The sequence below is a fragment of the Vespa mandarinia genome, chromosome 5 (assembly GCF_050613455.1).
Source record: "Vespa mandarinia isolate Hongniang chromosome 5, ASM5061345v1, whole genome shotgun sequence".
NCBI lineage: Eukaryota > Metazoa > Arthropoda > Insecta > Hymenoptera > Vespidae > Vespa > Vespa mandarinia.
The window spans coordinates 9,552,952-9,569,247 of NC_140814.1; the positions used below are offsets into that span (position 1 = coordinate 9,552,952).

General features: G+C 27.6%; 5 protein-coding genes and 1 non-coding gene across 7 annotated transcripts; 3 read left to right on the forward strand and 3 right to left on the reverse strand.

The window, feature by feature from the left end:
- The first annotated feature begins 1,170 nt into the window (after positions 1 to 1,170).
- Positions 1,171 to 2,211, forward strand: LOC118448413 (small ribosomal subunit protein uS12). Its single transcript, XM_035881636.2, has 3 exons — positions 1,171 to 1,272; positions 1,609 to 1,768; positions 1,846 to 2,211. Exons 1-3 carry the CDS (start codon positions 1,269 to 1,271, stop codon positions 2,111 to 2,113), a joined length of 432 nt encoding a protein of 143 aa, XP_035737529.1. The 5' UTR covers positions 1,171 to 1,268; the 3' UTR covers positions 2,114 to 2,211.
- LOC118448412 (uncharacterized) lies at positions 2,202 to 3,801 on the reverse strand. 2 transcript variants are annotated; one of them, XM_085657270.1, is made up of 6 exons: positions 3,430 to 3,801; positions 3,270 to 3,329; positions 3,068 to 3,120; positions 2,843 to 2,995; positions 2,583 to 2,771; positions 2,202 to 2,516 (listed from the first exon to the last, which is right to left on the reverse strand). In XM_085657270.1, the coding sequence occupies exons 1-6, from the start codon at positions 3,635 to 3,637 to the stop codon at positions 2,382 to 2,384; spliced, it is 798 nt and encodes a 265-aa protein (XP_085513396.1). In that variant the 5' UTR covers positions 3,638 to 3,801; the 3' UTR covers positions 2,202 to 2,381. The 2 variants fall into 2 exon arrangements, with proteins under 2 accessions (XP_085513396.1, XP_035737527.2); XM_035881634.2 differs by having other exon boundaries at positions 2,211 to 2,516; positions 3,068 to 3,193; positions 3,271 to 3,329.
- Positions 3,802 to 4,475: 674 nt separating this feature from the next.
- LOC118448419 (small ribosomal subunit protein uS12) lies at positions 4,476 to 5,542 on the forward strand. Its single transcript, XM_035881645.2, has 3 exons — positions 4,476 to 4,603; positions 4,940 to 5,099; positions 5,177 to 5,542. The coding sequence occupies exons 1-3, from the start codon at positions 4,600 to 4,602 to the stop codon at positions 5,442 to 5,444; spliced, it is 432 nt and encodes a 143-aa protein (XP_035737538.1). The 5' UTR covers positions 4,476 to 4,599; the 3' UTR covers positions 5,445 to 5,542.
- A 1,663-nt stretch (positions 5,543 to 7,205) lies between these two features.
- Daxx (Daxx-like protein) lies at positions 7,206 to 10,391 on the forward strand. The gene is made up of 4 exons (XM_035881769.2): positions 7,206 to 7,268; positions 7,489 to 8,656; positions 8,899 to 9,534; positions 9,635 to 10,391. The coding sequence occupies exons 1-4, from the start codon at positions 7,221 to 7,223 to the stop codon at positions 10,225 to 10,227; spliced, it is 2,445 nt and encodes an 814-aa protein (XP_035737662.2). The 5' UTR covers positions 7,206 to 7,220; the 3' UTR covers positions 10,228 to 10,391.
- A 12-nt stretch (positions 10,392 to 10,403) lies between these two features.
- Positions 10,404 to 12,147, reverse strand: KFase (kynurenine formamidase). Its single transcript, XM_035881784.2, has 8 exons — positions 12,086 to 12,147; positions 11,852 to 11,939; positions 11,679 to 11,780; positions 11,478 to 11,612; positions 11,239 to 11,317; positions 10,936 to 11,127; positions 10,733 to 10,868; positions 10,404 to 10,634 (listed from the first exon to the last, which is right to left on the reverse strand). The coding sequence occupies exons 1-8, from the start codon at positions 12,092 to 12,094 to the stop codon at positions 10,500 to 10,502; spliced, it is 876 nt and encodes a 291-aa protein (XP_035737677.2). The 5' UTR covers positions 12,095 to 12,147; the 3' UTR covers positions 10,404 to 10,499.
- A 2,681-nt stretch (positions 12,148 to 14,828) lies between these two features.
- Positions 14,829 to 14,901, reverse strand: TRNAR-ACG (transfer RNA arginine (anticodon ACG)). Its single transcript has one exon. It is a non-coding gene; the product is annotated as a tRNA-Arg (tRNA).
- Between the last annotated feature and the right edge of the window lie 1,395 nt (positions 14,902 to 16,296).

The window sequence follows — 16,296 nt, forward strand, 5'->3', positions numbered from 1 at the left end:
AAGTAGATCAATTTATTATACTATTATTTTATTATAAGTAGTGCTACAAGTTTGTCTTACACTTTAATTTACCTAGTCTTACTAATTTTTATTGTATATATCGTATTTTTAGAATGTATACATTTATCCTTGATGTTATTTTTAACAATATAGATAGAGCGACATTATATTGCAACAATACAAAAAATCCCTTCTGGGGTCGCTTCTAATTTTCACAATGTCCTAAGGACTATAAAAATAGACTATAGAAATCATTACCAATCTAAATCCATTAATTTATAAATATAAATTTATTTTGATGATCATAAAAGAAATATTATATGGGTATTTATAAATGATGAAACATAGTTTATAATGTGTATACATTTTTTAAGAATACTGTTTTGCATTATAAGCGATGGATTAAAAATGTTAAAATCTTATCAAAGAAACAAACTACTTCTTTGTCAAGAAGAAATAGAATAATTGTGAACTGAATGCAAAGGAAGTAAGCTTTGCACTTTTATAAACTATTGTAAGACGAATGTATCTAAAATTTTCATCATTTTTTAAACTCAGTTTATTTTTTTAAGTTAATGTTAACATAATCGTGTATATACGATATCAATTTTACTTTTAAATTTCTAGAGTCTTTCTATAAATTGCCAAAACTCATTTACGTATTATGAAAATGAAGGTTGTAATATCTTATATTTGATAAAAATGAATTTCTTCATTAAATTGTACTTCATAATTTTGTATATTAAGTAGAATACATTTCGTTCATGTAATATGATCAATGTTACAAAACTAGTTCATGAAACAAAACAATGGAAAAAGAAGATAAAATTTATTCATCTTATCATAAGAATAAAATTTTCTTCTTACAACCAGAAATAAAAGCATTTTGAATTAATGTTTAATATGAAAATATATGTACTATATTGAATATTATATCATATTATTTTAGTTAATTGTTAATTTTTTTAAACAATACCTTGTATCATAAAATAAAAAATTATCAACTTGTAACAAAGCTTACATATAAGAATATTAAACATGTATTTCTAAAAAATTAGCAATTAAATTATTCCTACAGCAAACATTTCTTGTTAATTGTCATACTACAAAAATTATATATATATATATATATATATCATATATTAGCATATAAATCAGCTTTATGATTGGCCGAATTCCTAATATTCCAACGAACCAAACGACAAAAACCCTAGTTTCCGTTTAGTTGGACGGTTGCTCTCTTTCGATCATATTGCGCAGGTATCAAGATGGGTATGTTCTGGCTCTTGATTTTATAGTTTTTTCAAAACGTCATATATTCTAAATTGTCATATTTTAATGAAAAGCGTTCAATAATAATTGCAATGTATCAATGATAATATAATTTATGTATGCTTATAATAAATATATCTAATGAAACGAAAGTGTGTATAACCTCAAACGAAACTATACCGCGTGTTTCATTTTATTAAACAAAATTCAGTGATTTTTTAATAAATGTCATTAAATTATTTTCTCGTGATTTGTCGAAATTTTAAATATAATATTTGACTAATGCAATTGTAAAAGAAAAATGAGATGTCTAATCCTACAAACATGTGCTTATAGGTAAACCTCGAGGTCTTCGTACAGCTCGTAAACACGTAATTCATAGAAGGGACCAACGTTGGAATGATAAAGATTACAAAAAAGCACATTTAGGAACAAGGTGGAAGGCTAATCCCTTTGGAGGTGCCTCACATGCTAAAGGCATTGTTTTGGAAAAAGTGTAAGTATTTCTCCTAAAGTGTAATAATTGATTTCTAATAAATTAAAATAACAAATGTCTTACTGTAATTTATACAGTGGAGTCGAAGCCAAACAACCCAATTCTGCTATTCGCAAGTGCGTAAGAGTGCAGCTTATTAAAAATGGCAAGAAGATCACAGCTTTTGTACCTAGAGACGGCTGTCTAAACAACATTGAAGAAAATGACGAAGTTCTAGTAGCTGGATTCGGACGTAAAGGTCATGCTGTTGGTGACATTCCTGGTGTTCGTTTTAAAGTAGTAAAAGTTGCAAATGTTTCTCTACTTGCTCTTTATAAAGAAAAGAAGGAACGTCCCAGATCATAAATCCTTGGTTACAAACTTTTAAAAATTTGTAATTAACAATATAAAATGGAATTAATTTAATTATACAAGTTTAAAAGATAAAAGAATTGTTTTGTTATCATTGCCTTTATTTTATTCATCATCAGTTTTGTATTTATTCAATATATGGAAGTAAACAATAAAATTACATACAATGATTTATTCTTTGTGGACGAATCATAAATAAATTGATAGTTCGTGTCCTAATGGGCATACAAAGAGTAAACAATAAACGCATTATATATAAACATCATAATGTATCAATAGTTTCATCTGTAGAAATCATAATGTCCTCTACAAGTGAATTCAATGATCTATTATAATTGATTTTTTGGGATGCACTTGGTAACTTAAGTTTGGATATTTCATCTTTCATATGCAACATCTATAAAAAAAATTATTTTTATAGTTTATACATAAAGAATAAAAATATGTTAATGCAAAATATTACCTGTTTAAAAATCATAAAGTTAGAATGTATACTTTTGATATTTGAATCCATATTGTTTTCTGTAGTATTTTCATTTCTTGTATGCGATACAGGCCAAGAAGAAATCATATTATAGGTATCCATGAATTTTTCAATTTGTACAATAAAATTCTTTTGTTGCTTAATATTATTTTGTTCTACATTGTTTTCCTACAATTATTACATACCTTTAATCTAATTACATCTATTGCCATTCAAAAGATATAAATCTTTATACATACACTATCTACAGATGAGTTTTTTATTGTAGAAATATTATTTGACTCATTAGAATCATCTAATTTTTGTAAATCTTCAAAATATTTTACAGCTTCTGAATAACTCTGTTTTATAGATGTATTACTTGGATTATTTGTATCTTCAGTAAAATGTATCTATATATGAAACAATTCTTTATTACATGTACCTTGTAAAAGTAGTAAATTTATACTAGTTTGTCAATTTACTTTCAATAAATTTGCAATTGATTCTTCCTCATTGGTTGGAACATCAATTGAATCTGTATAAACATTTTTAACAAATTGTAATAATAGAGTTAGAGTAGAAAGTTGTTCCTCTAATGTACAATTACCCTAAAAAAAAAGATATTTACAATTAATAGAATTCACCTATATCCATATTTACTTATTACTTATTAATTATAATATACCAATAATATATCTTTGTTAATACAAATTCCAAGTTGAGAATAATACATTGCAAGTTTGTCTGAAAGGAAAGTAGTATTTATAACATTTTTCATTTCAAATTAGTATATATGCTATATAAGTTTTTTGTTTATTTCGTTTAAATGTAGTCTATAATATACCATGCAAAGCAGAACCTTCAAGTTTCTCTAAATCATTCGCAATGTTCGGTACTTTTTCCGTAAGTAACCATGACAATAAATGAATTCGATTATCACCGGAAAATATAATAGAACTTATATTGTTTGGTTCTGCTTTAGTAATTTCTGGATAACGTAATTTAAATAAAACATTATAAAAGTCTGACATAATCGTATCTATCGTAGACATTATGAAATGTGAATTAAAATTCGAATTAAAAAAAAAGAAAAAAAATAAATATGCGTTAAAGTTTGAATACGATGTTTTATAGCACTTGCGTACTATCGACCAGTCGCTGGTTCTTTGGCAACCACTCAATTCAAGAAAATATATCTATCCTTATATACTTGATCGCGATACTATGAAAAAACAAACGATGTATAGACAAATCATTTGATCGTTTGGTTATTGGTCTTTCATTGGACAAGTCAGCGGTGATTGGTTGACAAGGCGTAACAGTTTTTAATGATGCATTCCTGTGAAAATTATCTTAATAGTACTTACAGGATTTTTCTCATATCTTTCTCGTATTCTTTTGAGAATGATCTTTCTAAGAATTGAATTAAAATTTTTTAGCTAATATAAAATACATTCTGTAATGTTCTAAAGAATATTATATATAATGTACTTATTATTTCATTTATTTTTATATTATTCTATACTAAAAATGTTATTATCTCTTTTTCTCGAATATATACGAATCGTGTGGTTTAACGCTGATAGACCGAAACATTTGATACTTTGTCGTGTTATATAAATCGTTATTGATGCGAATAATATTATATATTATAACAATAATATTCTCTTCTAATTTTACAACTAGAAATAAAACTATTTTGAATTAATGTTTAATATGAAAAAATATGTACTATATTGAGTATTATAACTTATGATTTCAGTTAATTGTTGATTTTTTTAAACAACGCCTTGTATTGTATTATAAAATAAACATAATTAACATTAATTTCTAACAAGTTAGCAATTAAATTTTCCTATATTAAACATTTTTGTTGCCATCCTATAAAAATTAACATATATCCTATTTAGGATTAGTCGAATTAGTAATATTCTGACGAACCGAAACGAAAAAAACCCTAGTTTCCGTTTAATTGAACGTAGATCTTTTTCGAATATATTACGCAGACATCAAGATGGGTATGTTCTGGTTCTTGAATTTATAGTTTTTTAAAACGTCACACATTCTAAATTGTCATATTTTAATGAAAAGCGTTCAATAATAATTGCAATGTATCAATGATAATATAATTTTATGTATGCTTATAATAAATATATCTAATGAAATGAAAGTGTGTATAACCTCAAACGAAACTATACCGCGTGTTTCATTTTATTAAACAAAATTCAGTGATTTTTTAATAAATGTCATTAAATTATTTTCTCGTAATTTGTCGAAATTTTAAATATAATATTCGATTAATGCAATTGTAAAAGAAAAATGAGATGTCTAATCCTACAAACATGTGCTTATAGGTAAACCTCGAGGTCTTCGTACAGCTCGTAAACACGTAATTCATAGAAGGGACCAACGTTGGAATGATAAAGATTACAAAAAAGCACATTTAGGAACAAGGTGGAAGGCTAATCCCTTTGGAGGTGCCTCACATGCTAAAGGCATTGTTTTGGAAAAAGTGTGAGTATTTCTCCTAAAGTGTAATAATTGATTTCTAATAAATTAAAATAACAAATGTCTTACTGTAATTTATACAGTGGAGTGGAAGCCAAACAACCCAATTCTGCTATTCGCAAGTGCGTAAGAGTACAGCTTATTAAAAATGGCAAGAAGATCACAGCTTTTGTACCTAGAGACGGCTGTCTAAACAACATTGAAGAAAATGACGAAGTTCTAGTAGCTGGATTCGGACGTAAAGGTCATGCTGTTGGTGACATTCCTGGTGTTCGTTTTAAAGTAGTAAAAGTTGCAAATGTTTCTCTACTTGCTCTTTATAAAGAAAAGAAGGAACGTCCCAGATCATAAATCCTTGGTTACAAACTTTTAAAAATTTGTAATTAACAATATAAAATGGAATTAATTTAATTATACAAGTTTAAAAGATAAAAGAATTGTTTTGTTATCATTGCCTTTATTTTATTCACCATCAGTTTTGTGTTTATTAATTTACAAAAACAAATAGTAACATTACATACTATGATTTCCCATTTGCAGAAGAATCGTAAATACACTGATATCTCATGCCCAATGGTCATACAAAGGATTAAAAATTATTGCATAATATTCAAATATCATAATGTATCATCAGTTTCATCTATGGGTATCATAATATTCTCTACAAGTGAATTAAATAATTTGTTATTATAATTGACTTTTTATAATGCATTTATGTAGCATCTATGAAAACAATTATTTTTGTAATTTATATACAAAGAATAGAAACATCTAAATGCAAAATATTACCTGTTTACAAATCATAAAGTCAGATTATATACTTATGATATTTGAATTGTTTTTATTTTTTATGCGCAATGTAGACTAAAAAGAAGTCAAATCATAGATATCCATGAATTTTTTCATTTATAAAATAAAATTCTTTTGTTGCTCAATATTAGTCTTTCCTGTATCATTATATATTCTTAATATAGTTACATTTATTGTCATTCGAAGAAAACATATCTTTACACATACACTATCTGCAGATATGTTTGTTATGACTCATTAGACATCTAATTTTTGTAATTCTTTAAGATATTTTACAGCTTTTGAATAACTTAGTTTATAGAGATATGTGTTTGAATTATTTGTATCTTTGCACGAAAAATAATCTTTATCAAATATGATTTCTAATGAATATAAATAAATACTATATATTATAAATAAATTATACTATTTTATTAATTTATTTATTACTTTTAATAAATTTACAATTGACCCTTATTAACGATTGAAAATATCATTTGAATCTACATAAATATTTTTAATAAATTTAAAAAAAGGAAAATGTATAAAGTTGTTCTTCTTATGTACAATCAAAGGAAATAACTATAATTAACAAAAGAGGAAATATTTATAATTAATAGAATTCGTCTATTATCCATATTCAGTTATTATTTATTAATTATAATGTACCAATAATATAACTTTATTAACACGAAGTTATCAACGATTGGTCGAGAGCGTCTAAGAATTCTTAATGATCTTTAAGGTACTTAAAGGTTTGTTTCCATATTTTTCGAACGTAATAATTTCGAATATAACCTTACTAAAGAATTAAATATAAATTTTTTAAGTAATATAAAATATGTTTTGAAAATATTTTGAAGAGTATTGTATGTAATATGTTTATTGTTTCCTTCATTTTTATTTTTTAAATATACTAGAAATGTCATTCTATCTCTCTTTTCTCTCTCCATTATAGTTCGAATTTATTTATTATTGTGGTAACAATGGATACTTATCTGCTGCGCGTTCTTAAATTATAACTGTATTCTGTTTAACGAATGCATTTCATTTTGTTTTGAATTTATTTGATTATTTGAAGAAGTTAAAGAAAGGATGAAAAGAAAAGCATTATTAGATGACAGAGATTTCAATAACATGTAGTCTATCGTAATTAAGCAGTATTTTACAAAAAATAAATTTATATCTTAATAAAAGTTTAATATTACTGCTGACTGAAAAAAAGTGTATCATCGATGTGGTTAAATTTATGTGTTAACTATGAACATTCATTTATTTGATTGATCTATCGTGAATTTCAGTAACGGAAAGATTCAAGACAAAATCGAGGTTATAGTTATGGAGAAAAGTGAAATTATCTATATTTCTTCTGACGATGATGAAAAGGTTTAATAATTATGCACAATATTTCTTAACCTTTCTTTTTTATATACATTTAATATATCAGTTATTTTAGTTAATAAATTAATAAGATATTTCTTGCAGAATTTATAATATATATATTATTTATAGTTACAATTTTAAGTTTGCCATATTTTAACTATATATTCACTATCATTTATAAGTATTTTAATGTCTTCTAAAATCTGTTTATATATTTTTGTAGACCGATGATAAACAAAAATCTCTGCAGTGCAATGAAAAAGTTAATAAGATTAATTTTGTAAATACAAGTACAGAACAAGTACAGAAATTGAATAATAATGAAAGAAAAGATATAGGTAAGCAAAAACGCAAAATATCAGAAGTCGATGATATTTCGAACATAAAGAATAATGGTATAGATAAAAAAATTAAGACAGAATTAAGCCAAGAAATAAATGGTCTGTCAACAAAGGATAATTATAAACAAAATGATATTAAATCACAAAACTATACATCTCTACCTGTAAATAATGTAACTGTTAAGCCACAGTTGATTATTAAGGAAAGGAAAAATATATCTCTTCCAGAACAAGATGTATTTCCTATGTTTATCAGTTTATGCTTACAAAAAAAACGAGAACCCGCAATGGAGATTATTGTTAATAAACTTAAAAGACGATATGATTTAATGAATCCTATGTATGCAAAATCAGAAGCTTTCCAGAATTTTTTGAATAAAAAACGTAATGCTATTTTGTCTTCTGACAATATGATATATCATCATATTATGGATGTCAAGACTGAAATGAAATCTAGAGCTAAAGGAACTTCAAAAATATCTGCTCAAATTGAAACAAGTAAAAGTAATGTTTATAAGGATATATCATCATGTTCCAAATTATCTTCATCTTCAGGTATTTTTAATAATATGGAATTAGAGGAAATAAATGAAGAAGATTATGAAGATAATACCATGGATGTTCATATGGAAAACAGACTTAAGAAAATAGTAAAAGTAATGAATATATGTGAGAGAAGAATAAAAACATTGGAAGAGGCTGAAGTAAATTTTTCTGATGAAGATAACAGTAATTACATTAAACTTGAAAAATATAAAGAAAGAATGGTAAAATTGTACAATGAGTATTGCCGTATAACAGGTGATAATGCAGATGCAGGTCGTCCATACTTGAGACCGAAGCATTTAAACCCAACTCAAATTGTTATTGTGGATCAAGCAATCACGAATTTTATAAATGCAAAGATCACTAAAAGAAATAGATTAAAACGAAATGGCAGATTTACAGATGATTTAATATTCCCAGATTACACGGACATCTTGAAATGCGTGTCAGATTGTAATGAAAAAAATAATTTAGGATTAGATAGAAAAAAGCAGTCTCAAATCGGTAAGTTTTTTCCATCTAATTTAATTCTTTCGTTACGTTTGAACTGCATATCAAAACACAATCGCTTAGTGGGATTCCGTGCAAAAAATCTACATTTCAAATTTCAAATTTGCTTCTTATTCCTTAGAAAGTTTTTCGTTGTTTTTTATTTTTTTTAATATCGAGTGACTCTAGTCACCCATAGCGAAAGGTTTAAAACTGTAATAAAGAATAATTTTATAATAAACTAATAACTGTTATAGCTAAAAAGGCATTTACTAATTTGGGAGAACACTTACAACGTGCTAGGCGCAATGATTATTGGGATACATTTTCTCTATCTTTGGAAAATAAACAAGAAGATCCAGCCTTAAAAGATCATGAACTTGCACAAAAATTACGTACAAATCGAGAGATCGGAGAAAAGAAATTATCTCAAGTATTTCAAGACTATGTGAAAAAACAAGAAGAAATGAAAAATTCCTTATTAGAAGATAAGGCAGATACAGAAAATGATGATGATGATGACGAAGATAACAATATAGAATCTAAAGATGAGGATGAACACAGTGAGGAGGATGATGAAGATGACGAAGATGAAAATGATATTGTAGAAGATGAAGATGAAGGTGAAGAAGATAAAGCTAGTATTAATAGCAGTGAAAAAAATAAAAACAAAAACAAACATATCTTGGAAAATGAGACTAGTTCAAAAAATGATTTAACAAATACATGTGAGGATAAAGATAAAGATGTGTTAATAAAAAATGTAAATGAAGTAAGATATGATATAAACGTAGGAATTTCTGAAAAGGTGAATGAAGAATCAAGTTCAGCAATAAAATCAGAAGTATCAATTATTCAACAATCATCCACATTAAATAACAATGATGCTAAAGGTAAGATCAAAGATTTATATATATTATTTAAAAAGAATTAATATAATTCTATGTAAAGATTTGTATTTATCTAATTATTGAAGTATTTATGTTGAATTAGATAAAACAGATGAAATTATGCTGGTGGACAATGACTGCGATGAAGCAACAGGAGGTAGTAAACCTCTGTTACGTGTACGTTCCTTTGCAAAACATCCTACAACTTGGGAAGACAACAAGCAAAAATTGCAAAATTCGGGAAATGGAACAACAAAAGAAGTGATTGATCTTACAAATGATGTAGCTATAACAAAAGTAGAGGTACCTAATTTTAAAATTCAAACAGCTATACTTCCTTCAAAGAATACATACAAGGCTTTGGTGATACCTGCAAATTTGGCAAGTAAAAGTATTATCAATGTTAAGAATATTACAAATAATTACTTAAAAGTAAATCCAAGAAATATTACTGCAAACAAATCAAACATAAAATCTTTATCTGTGGTAAAACAAGTAGTTGATGTGAGTTCCGTTAATACTATTATACATTTACCACATTCTTCTAATCGACAAAATACAAATAATAATGGAAATAATAACGGAACAAAACAAAATAAAACTATCGTGCACCTTCTTGTACCAGCAGAACAAGTACATACAACAAATTCGATAGGAATGTCCATTATAGGAAGTTCAAAAAATAAACCAAAATGACTGCGAACAAAACCAAAATATGTATACTTTGATCACTATAATGACATTTATAGTTTAGAAAAACTTAGCACTTTAGTGTTAAGTATTTTATATGTATATTTAAACATTAAAATAATTGTATTTATATGTAGAAATCAAGAATTCAAATAATGAATAATACATAAACATTTAATTACAATTAAAACCATTTAATTGATAAATTATCGTAAAACTTGTGTAAAAGTATATATGTATGCTTCGTTTTTAATTATATACTTTAAGTATTCGTGTTTCTATACATTCATATATTGCAATATTAATCGTGTTAAAACAAATTCAGTATCTAATAAATTTTCTACGATATCAAAATGATCAATGTTGTCGCGTAATAAAATATACTCTACGTTATCCACAAAAGACATAATTTTCTGAAAGAAAGAAAAAAAAAGAGAAAAAGAATATTATTTTCAACTTGATGAATTCACATATATGAATTTTATAAATTTTATGTATTGTAATAACTTACTTGAGCATATTCACGTGTTTCGTTAATAAATACAGGAGAATCACACTCTCCTACAGTAACGATTACTTTTAAATTTTTAATAGGTTTATATTCTTTAGTATCGAGAGTAGAAAAACTTAATTCTCTAATATCATCTCTAAAAGAAAATCGTTAAAAGATATAACGTGGGAAATATGAAAAACGAAAAATTAAATGATACTTACTCCGAAAGTTTTAAAGCTTCATTATACGAGGTATTGGTAAGAGGTCCTAAATTATAAATTCCGCCAGCGAGCAACAGACCTTTTATCAATTGAAAATATCCTCGCTTCGTCATACATTCAATCCATTTTGTATCGTGTAAAAATGCGGCTGCTAAATGTGCACCAGCACTGTGACCGCATATCCAAACGCATCTGTAGTATATTAATGTTCAATAATATTACGCGATATCAATTCAAATAAACTTCATATATGACCTTTTCGTAATAAGAATTAACGTATTCTAGCGTTATAAGTATTCATACCGACATCCAGAATTTACAGCAGAACTTAAAATTGTCTCAATTGCAATTTTTATTTGAGAAATTATATCCTGTAATTTAACTGAAAAATCAACGAGTTAATTTTGCGTTCTTGTTTTTATTAAACACGATATAAATTATTATTATTATTATTATTACTATTATTATTATTATTATTATTATTTTATATATATTATTATTATATATAATAATAATAATAAAGATTTATAAATAGATTTTACCATTAGGACATAGATCATATCCGATCAATACAACTTTAATTTTATTGGCGACAAGAACTGGCACTGAAAATCCTCCGAAATCTTTACTTAATTCTTGCCAATAACCACCATGAATATATATAAATATTGGTGCATCTAAAAAGTTAAAAAAAAGTACAAGTAAATTTTTATTTAATTTTTTTTTTAGTTACGCATTGGTACCATTGGGTAAGTCGGTTCCATAAATATCATATTTCGTACGCTCTGTTGGACCATATGGGATGTCTAAAAGACACTTCGTAGTGTTTCGTGCTTTTTTCGTTACTGTAATATAATAAAAGAAGGATTTGTTTTCTAATTAAAATTTATAAACATAAATATAACAGTAATCATACCGTTCACTGCAAGAATTAAAAACCGTGATATTAATTCTTCCGGTTTAAATCTTTTACTCCATTCACTTGGTGAATAAAGGATTTCTTGCTAATGTGAAATAAACAAATCCTTGTTAAAATGTATTCGAAAAATATATAATCCAATTATACAAATTATCTAAATATTTTGAAACGAATAACTACGATGTATTTTGAAACTCAAATAAATTATTGATTGTATAAGACATTACTTACGGTCGACATTTTCCTTCGTCCAGTTACCAAGCCGTTACTATGAAATATGCTTGTAATGACCACTATGCAAATGCGTAATAATCAGGAGATAATTAAAAACAAATCACTGCATTTTATATAACGTTGTATAAACACAATGTTATTCAGAATAAATAAAATTGTACTGTAAAAAATTACATAGTTAAAACCGGAAGTTTAATACCTTTTGATAGATGGCGACTCTATGTTAGTTGTACGATTTATACTTAATGAAGAAAAACTATCGGCGGAGAAATGTGGTGTATCATATAAATGCAGAACTTAACGTAAGTCAACTAAAGTCGATAGAATTGAAATTTTATGTTCTTGAAAAAAAAAAAAAAAAAAAAAAGAAAAAAAAAAGAAAGAAAGAAAGAAAAAATAAATAAAAAATAATTAACGTACTTCAAACTTTTTATCTTAATGAGAACATCAATATTTTCAATGCTACAGTAATTTATATATATATATATGTATATCTACTACAATATAACAGTATAATCGGATAATTAAGTTTGTATTAAAAAAATTGTTATTTATTGGTATCTTATATGAATGCCAAAAATAAAGATCAAAAGTTAATAAGATATTTTTTTCGTTTAACAGACCAAGGTCGAAGGTGAATTGCGTGTCTATCACGACAGAGAGAGAGAGAGAAAGAGAGAGAGAGAGAGAGAGAAAGAGAGATATAACGGTAAATTAAATTTTATACCTATGATTAAACGTTAAACCGGATATCGAATAAATCATTTTTGAATTACAAAAGAAAAGAATGAGGAATGTAATTTTGGAAAGATCAGAGCCATGCAAAAGCGAAATCCCTTGAAATCTAATATCATCTTTATTGATCAAAAAAAAAAGAAAATAAACTTACGTATCTGTCGAATAAAAAAGAAAGGAGAGAAACGATACAATTAACATCTGTAAGATTTTTTTCGTAACGATAAGTGGTCGAAGACGTCGCTTTAAAACACGTAGGCATCTTCCTGTACGTAAACCTCACGAGAGGAGCAAGCAAAGCTTGCAAGGTTGAGGCACACCAAAACCAGAAAAACCGGCCCCTCTCTTTCTCTCCTTTCTCCCTCTCTTTCTTTCTTTCCCTCCCCCGACCTTTCAGCGTTGACTACGAGGAGTCGCAGGTACTCGGTACCTATACATAAAAATATAAATATATATATATACACGTGTATATATATATATATGTATAAGTACCTGACGTATCGAGTATCGTGCCTTGTCGATACCTGTCCGCAGACCACAGGTAAGAGAAACCACTCCTGTTAAAAAATTCTTTGGCAATTCGAAGGAATGCCTTCCCAGAAGTCATACTGAGAATACGGGGTCCGAATATGTATAATAACGGACGGGGCTCGAGGGCGGATCGTCGACCTTACATTGTTTTAATTATATGACAATTTTTGAATCACCTTGTATTACATAATCGTAAAAAATTTCGTTGCAATCGATTAATTGACGTTTCGTTTGATTTAAATTAACTTGTATATGTATCGTTGTAAAATATAATCTCTAACCTATAAACAGCTGCATGTCTTTTCTCGTAACACCGATATATATATATATATATATATATATATAAGTATAGGTTTATGTACGACGAAGTAGGAAACTGCAGATGAATTTTGAAATTTGGTGGATTTTGTGAGAGAAAAGTAATGAGAGAAGGATTCCATGCGCCTCGTGAACGTCCTCGGCGTTCTTCTTGATGGCCCTTCTCGTTTTACATGCTTTTTACAACTAACCCTTCTTTATATTTAAAAGAAGCAACCGCAATGGGTTAATTTATTTGACCCATCCGACTACGCTTGCTTCCAATTAGTTTCCATGACGTTAAGCAGATCCTTTTATATTCTACCGCGCGTTTCTTATTCGGAACAAAAGATAATCGTTGTTCGATAGGTGCTTTAACGATGCCAGTGAAAGTAATCCCACCAATCAGATTTTATTTATTTTTTTTTTTTTTTTCTTAACCTGCGTAGCATACCCTTTTTGCAACATTGTGAAAGACCCGAAAGGCTTTCTTGTTCGACATTAAAGTAAAGTCGTGACTATCTCATTCATTTTAACGTAGAAAGGATCCGAGGATCGAGAAAGCACGGGGCTTAAAGGTATGCAGGCTTGTATGTATTTCGAATGCTTCGACCGTGAGAAACGTGAGTAAGCGCTGACTGGCATCAGCGGTTCTCTTTCAGATTGTTCTGCCTTAGGCACGCACGTGGCACGAACAAAAACTAATATATGAATGCAAAATTGACCTCGTCTTTCATGATTTACGATAAGAAATATATTTTCCAATGATAGACGACTGTTTTAAGTCTATGGAACAACGAGCATAATATACAATAGACAGGAAGATAGTATTCATACCTACTGATTAAAGCAATGTGTGTTTCCGCTTCTTATGTTAGTTGGACCGTTGAATTGATTCCGATTAGTTCCTTTTCGCGTTCTTATATGATGTTTTTTATTTAAAATATAAAAAAAATTTCTATGGTTATCGTGTTATATTTCAATTTAAGACAATGTCGTATAATTTATATACATGTTAATAGAAATAACGAAAGTAAAAGTGAACTTACAAATATAAACTTATAAAGATTTACAAAAATAAAACTCACGTAAATATAAATTTATATTTATAGATATAAATAATATTGTTAAAAAAATTATTATTACAATATATTAATAAAAAAAAAAAAAAAACTACCGATCCTGCCAGGATTCGAACCTGGAATCTTCTGATCCGTAGTCAGACGCGTTATCCGTTGCGCCACAGGACCGACCTTGGACTTTCATTGTCTAATGTGTCTTTCATTCATCAAATAATCGTTTATAAGAAATATTTTTTATTTTCATTATTATGCGTATACTAAAGAATTTTTTTTTCTTTAATTAAATTATCTGATAGCACGATGATAAGACCATAAGTTGATAATACTTGAAACAAATTGTTTTAAAAAATAAAAATTATTTAGAGATTAAAAATTATTTAATCTCTAAAGTAACATTTCTTTAAGTTTTATTTATTATTCAAATAAAACGATCTAAAAATAAATAATATAAAACTCTATTTCTCAGTAATTATTTTAAATTTAAAATAAGAGTAAAACGTTATTCAACCATAATCATCATCGTGCCTCTCATATCTTTTGTTATCCGATCCTATCCTCTTGTCAGTGAAGAAGTTCTATTCTTAAATTCTCGGTACTCATGACGATTCGCGAAGTATTAATTACATCATATGCTATAATAATTTCACAAGAACGGATAACAGCCACATTTGTTTCTAACAATAGACTCAATCGAGACTTTGATCTTATTGTTACTGTAACTTTTTTAATGTCGCGTTAACTCAGTCAATTAGATAAATAGAAAGATTTCTTATATAAATATTAATGTTTAATAATATGAAACTCCATTGTAATCATGAAGTATACAATTATAAAGAATCTTTGTACTATATCAATTGACGAGATTTATCGAAAGGAACGAAAGACCGTGAGAAATATCGACACTCCCACGTAGTATATATTTATTCACATTTTACCTCAAGCTAAACATTAAATACCACTCCCGTGTGTTATTTCATTTCCGGGAACATCTTTGTTGGCATACAAATTGTACGAAACGATTTTCTCGATTATCTCGATGTCTGATCGATTATCTGACGTTTGAATGAAATCTAAATTATTTATACGCATACGTATTACAAAAACTATTAAATGTCCGATGAACGAACTAGTCGTTGGAAAATAAACAAATCAAATTATTGTTTATACTTTGTTAAAATAATTTTTTTCATTATATTTGGCAAGACTTCTTAACGATTCTATTTAATGTTATCAACAGACAGATTGAAGGTCGATAATAATTTGGTAAGTTGATACTCTTTCAAATAAAATGTGTAGCTTTGTTGGATAAATAGATTTCTCTTTTCTCCGATCCCCGGCAAATATCCGCCATGCGCTCGGCCGTTGGTTACCATGGTAACAGCGCCACTGCAGCCGCTGTTGCCGCGTACTACAGCGCATGCTTCGGAACGCGACGGAGCAATGGTGGGAAGAACTGAGTCACGATCTCATTCGATTTTGTCCGAAATTGTCCGAACTTCGCGTAGTGCGTGCCCCCATGGTTTGAGCGTTAAAAGGCTAAGAAGAGAGATAGGTAAGAAAGAG

Bases quoted from the DNA above. Each gene is read 5' to 3' on its own strand.
- LOC118448413 (XM_035881636.2), top strand. The intron at 1,769-1,845 runs GTAAGTATTTCT...TAATTTATACAG, and splicing joins GGCATTGTTTTGGAAAAAGT to TGGAGTCGAAGCCAAACAAC.
- LOC118448412 (XM_035881634.2), bottom strand. From the start codon at position 3,637: ATGTCTACGATAGATACGATTATGTCAGACTTTTATAATGTTTTATTT. The intron at 2,772-2,842 runs GTATGTATAAAG...TAATAATTGTAG, and splicing joins AAAACTCATCTGTAGATAGT to GAAAACAATGTAGAACAAAA. The intron at 2,517-2,582 runs GTAATATTTTGC...TTTTTTTTATAG, and splicing joins ACTTTATGATTTTTAAACAG to ATGTTGCATATGAAAGATGA.
- LOC118448419 (XM_035881645.2), top strand. The intron at 5,100-5,176 runs GTGAGTATTTCT...TAATTTATACAG, and splicing joins GGCATTGTTTTGGAAAAAGT to TGGAGTGGAAGCCAAACAAC.
- Daxx (XM_035881769.2), top strand. From the start codon at position 7,221: ATGGAGAAAAGTGAAATTATCTATATTTCTTCTGACGATGATGAAAAG. The intron at 8,657-8,898 runs GTAAGTTTTTTC...TAACTGTTATAG, and splicing joins AAAAAAGCAGTCTCAAATCG to CTAAAAAGGCATTTACTAAT. The intron at 9,535-9,634 runs GTAAGATCAAAG...ATGTTGAATTAG, and splicing joins AAATAACAATGATGCTAAAG to ATAAAACAGATGAAATTATG.
- KFase (XM_035881784.2), bottom strand. The intron at 11,781-11,851 runs GTATGATTACTG...ATTATATTACAG, and splicing joins TTTAATTCTTGCAGTGAACG to TAACGAAAAAAGCACGAAAC. The intron at 11,613-11,678 runs GTACCAATGCGT...TTAACTTTTTAG, and splicing joins TGGAACCGACTTACCCAATG to ATGCACCAATATTTATATAT.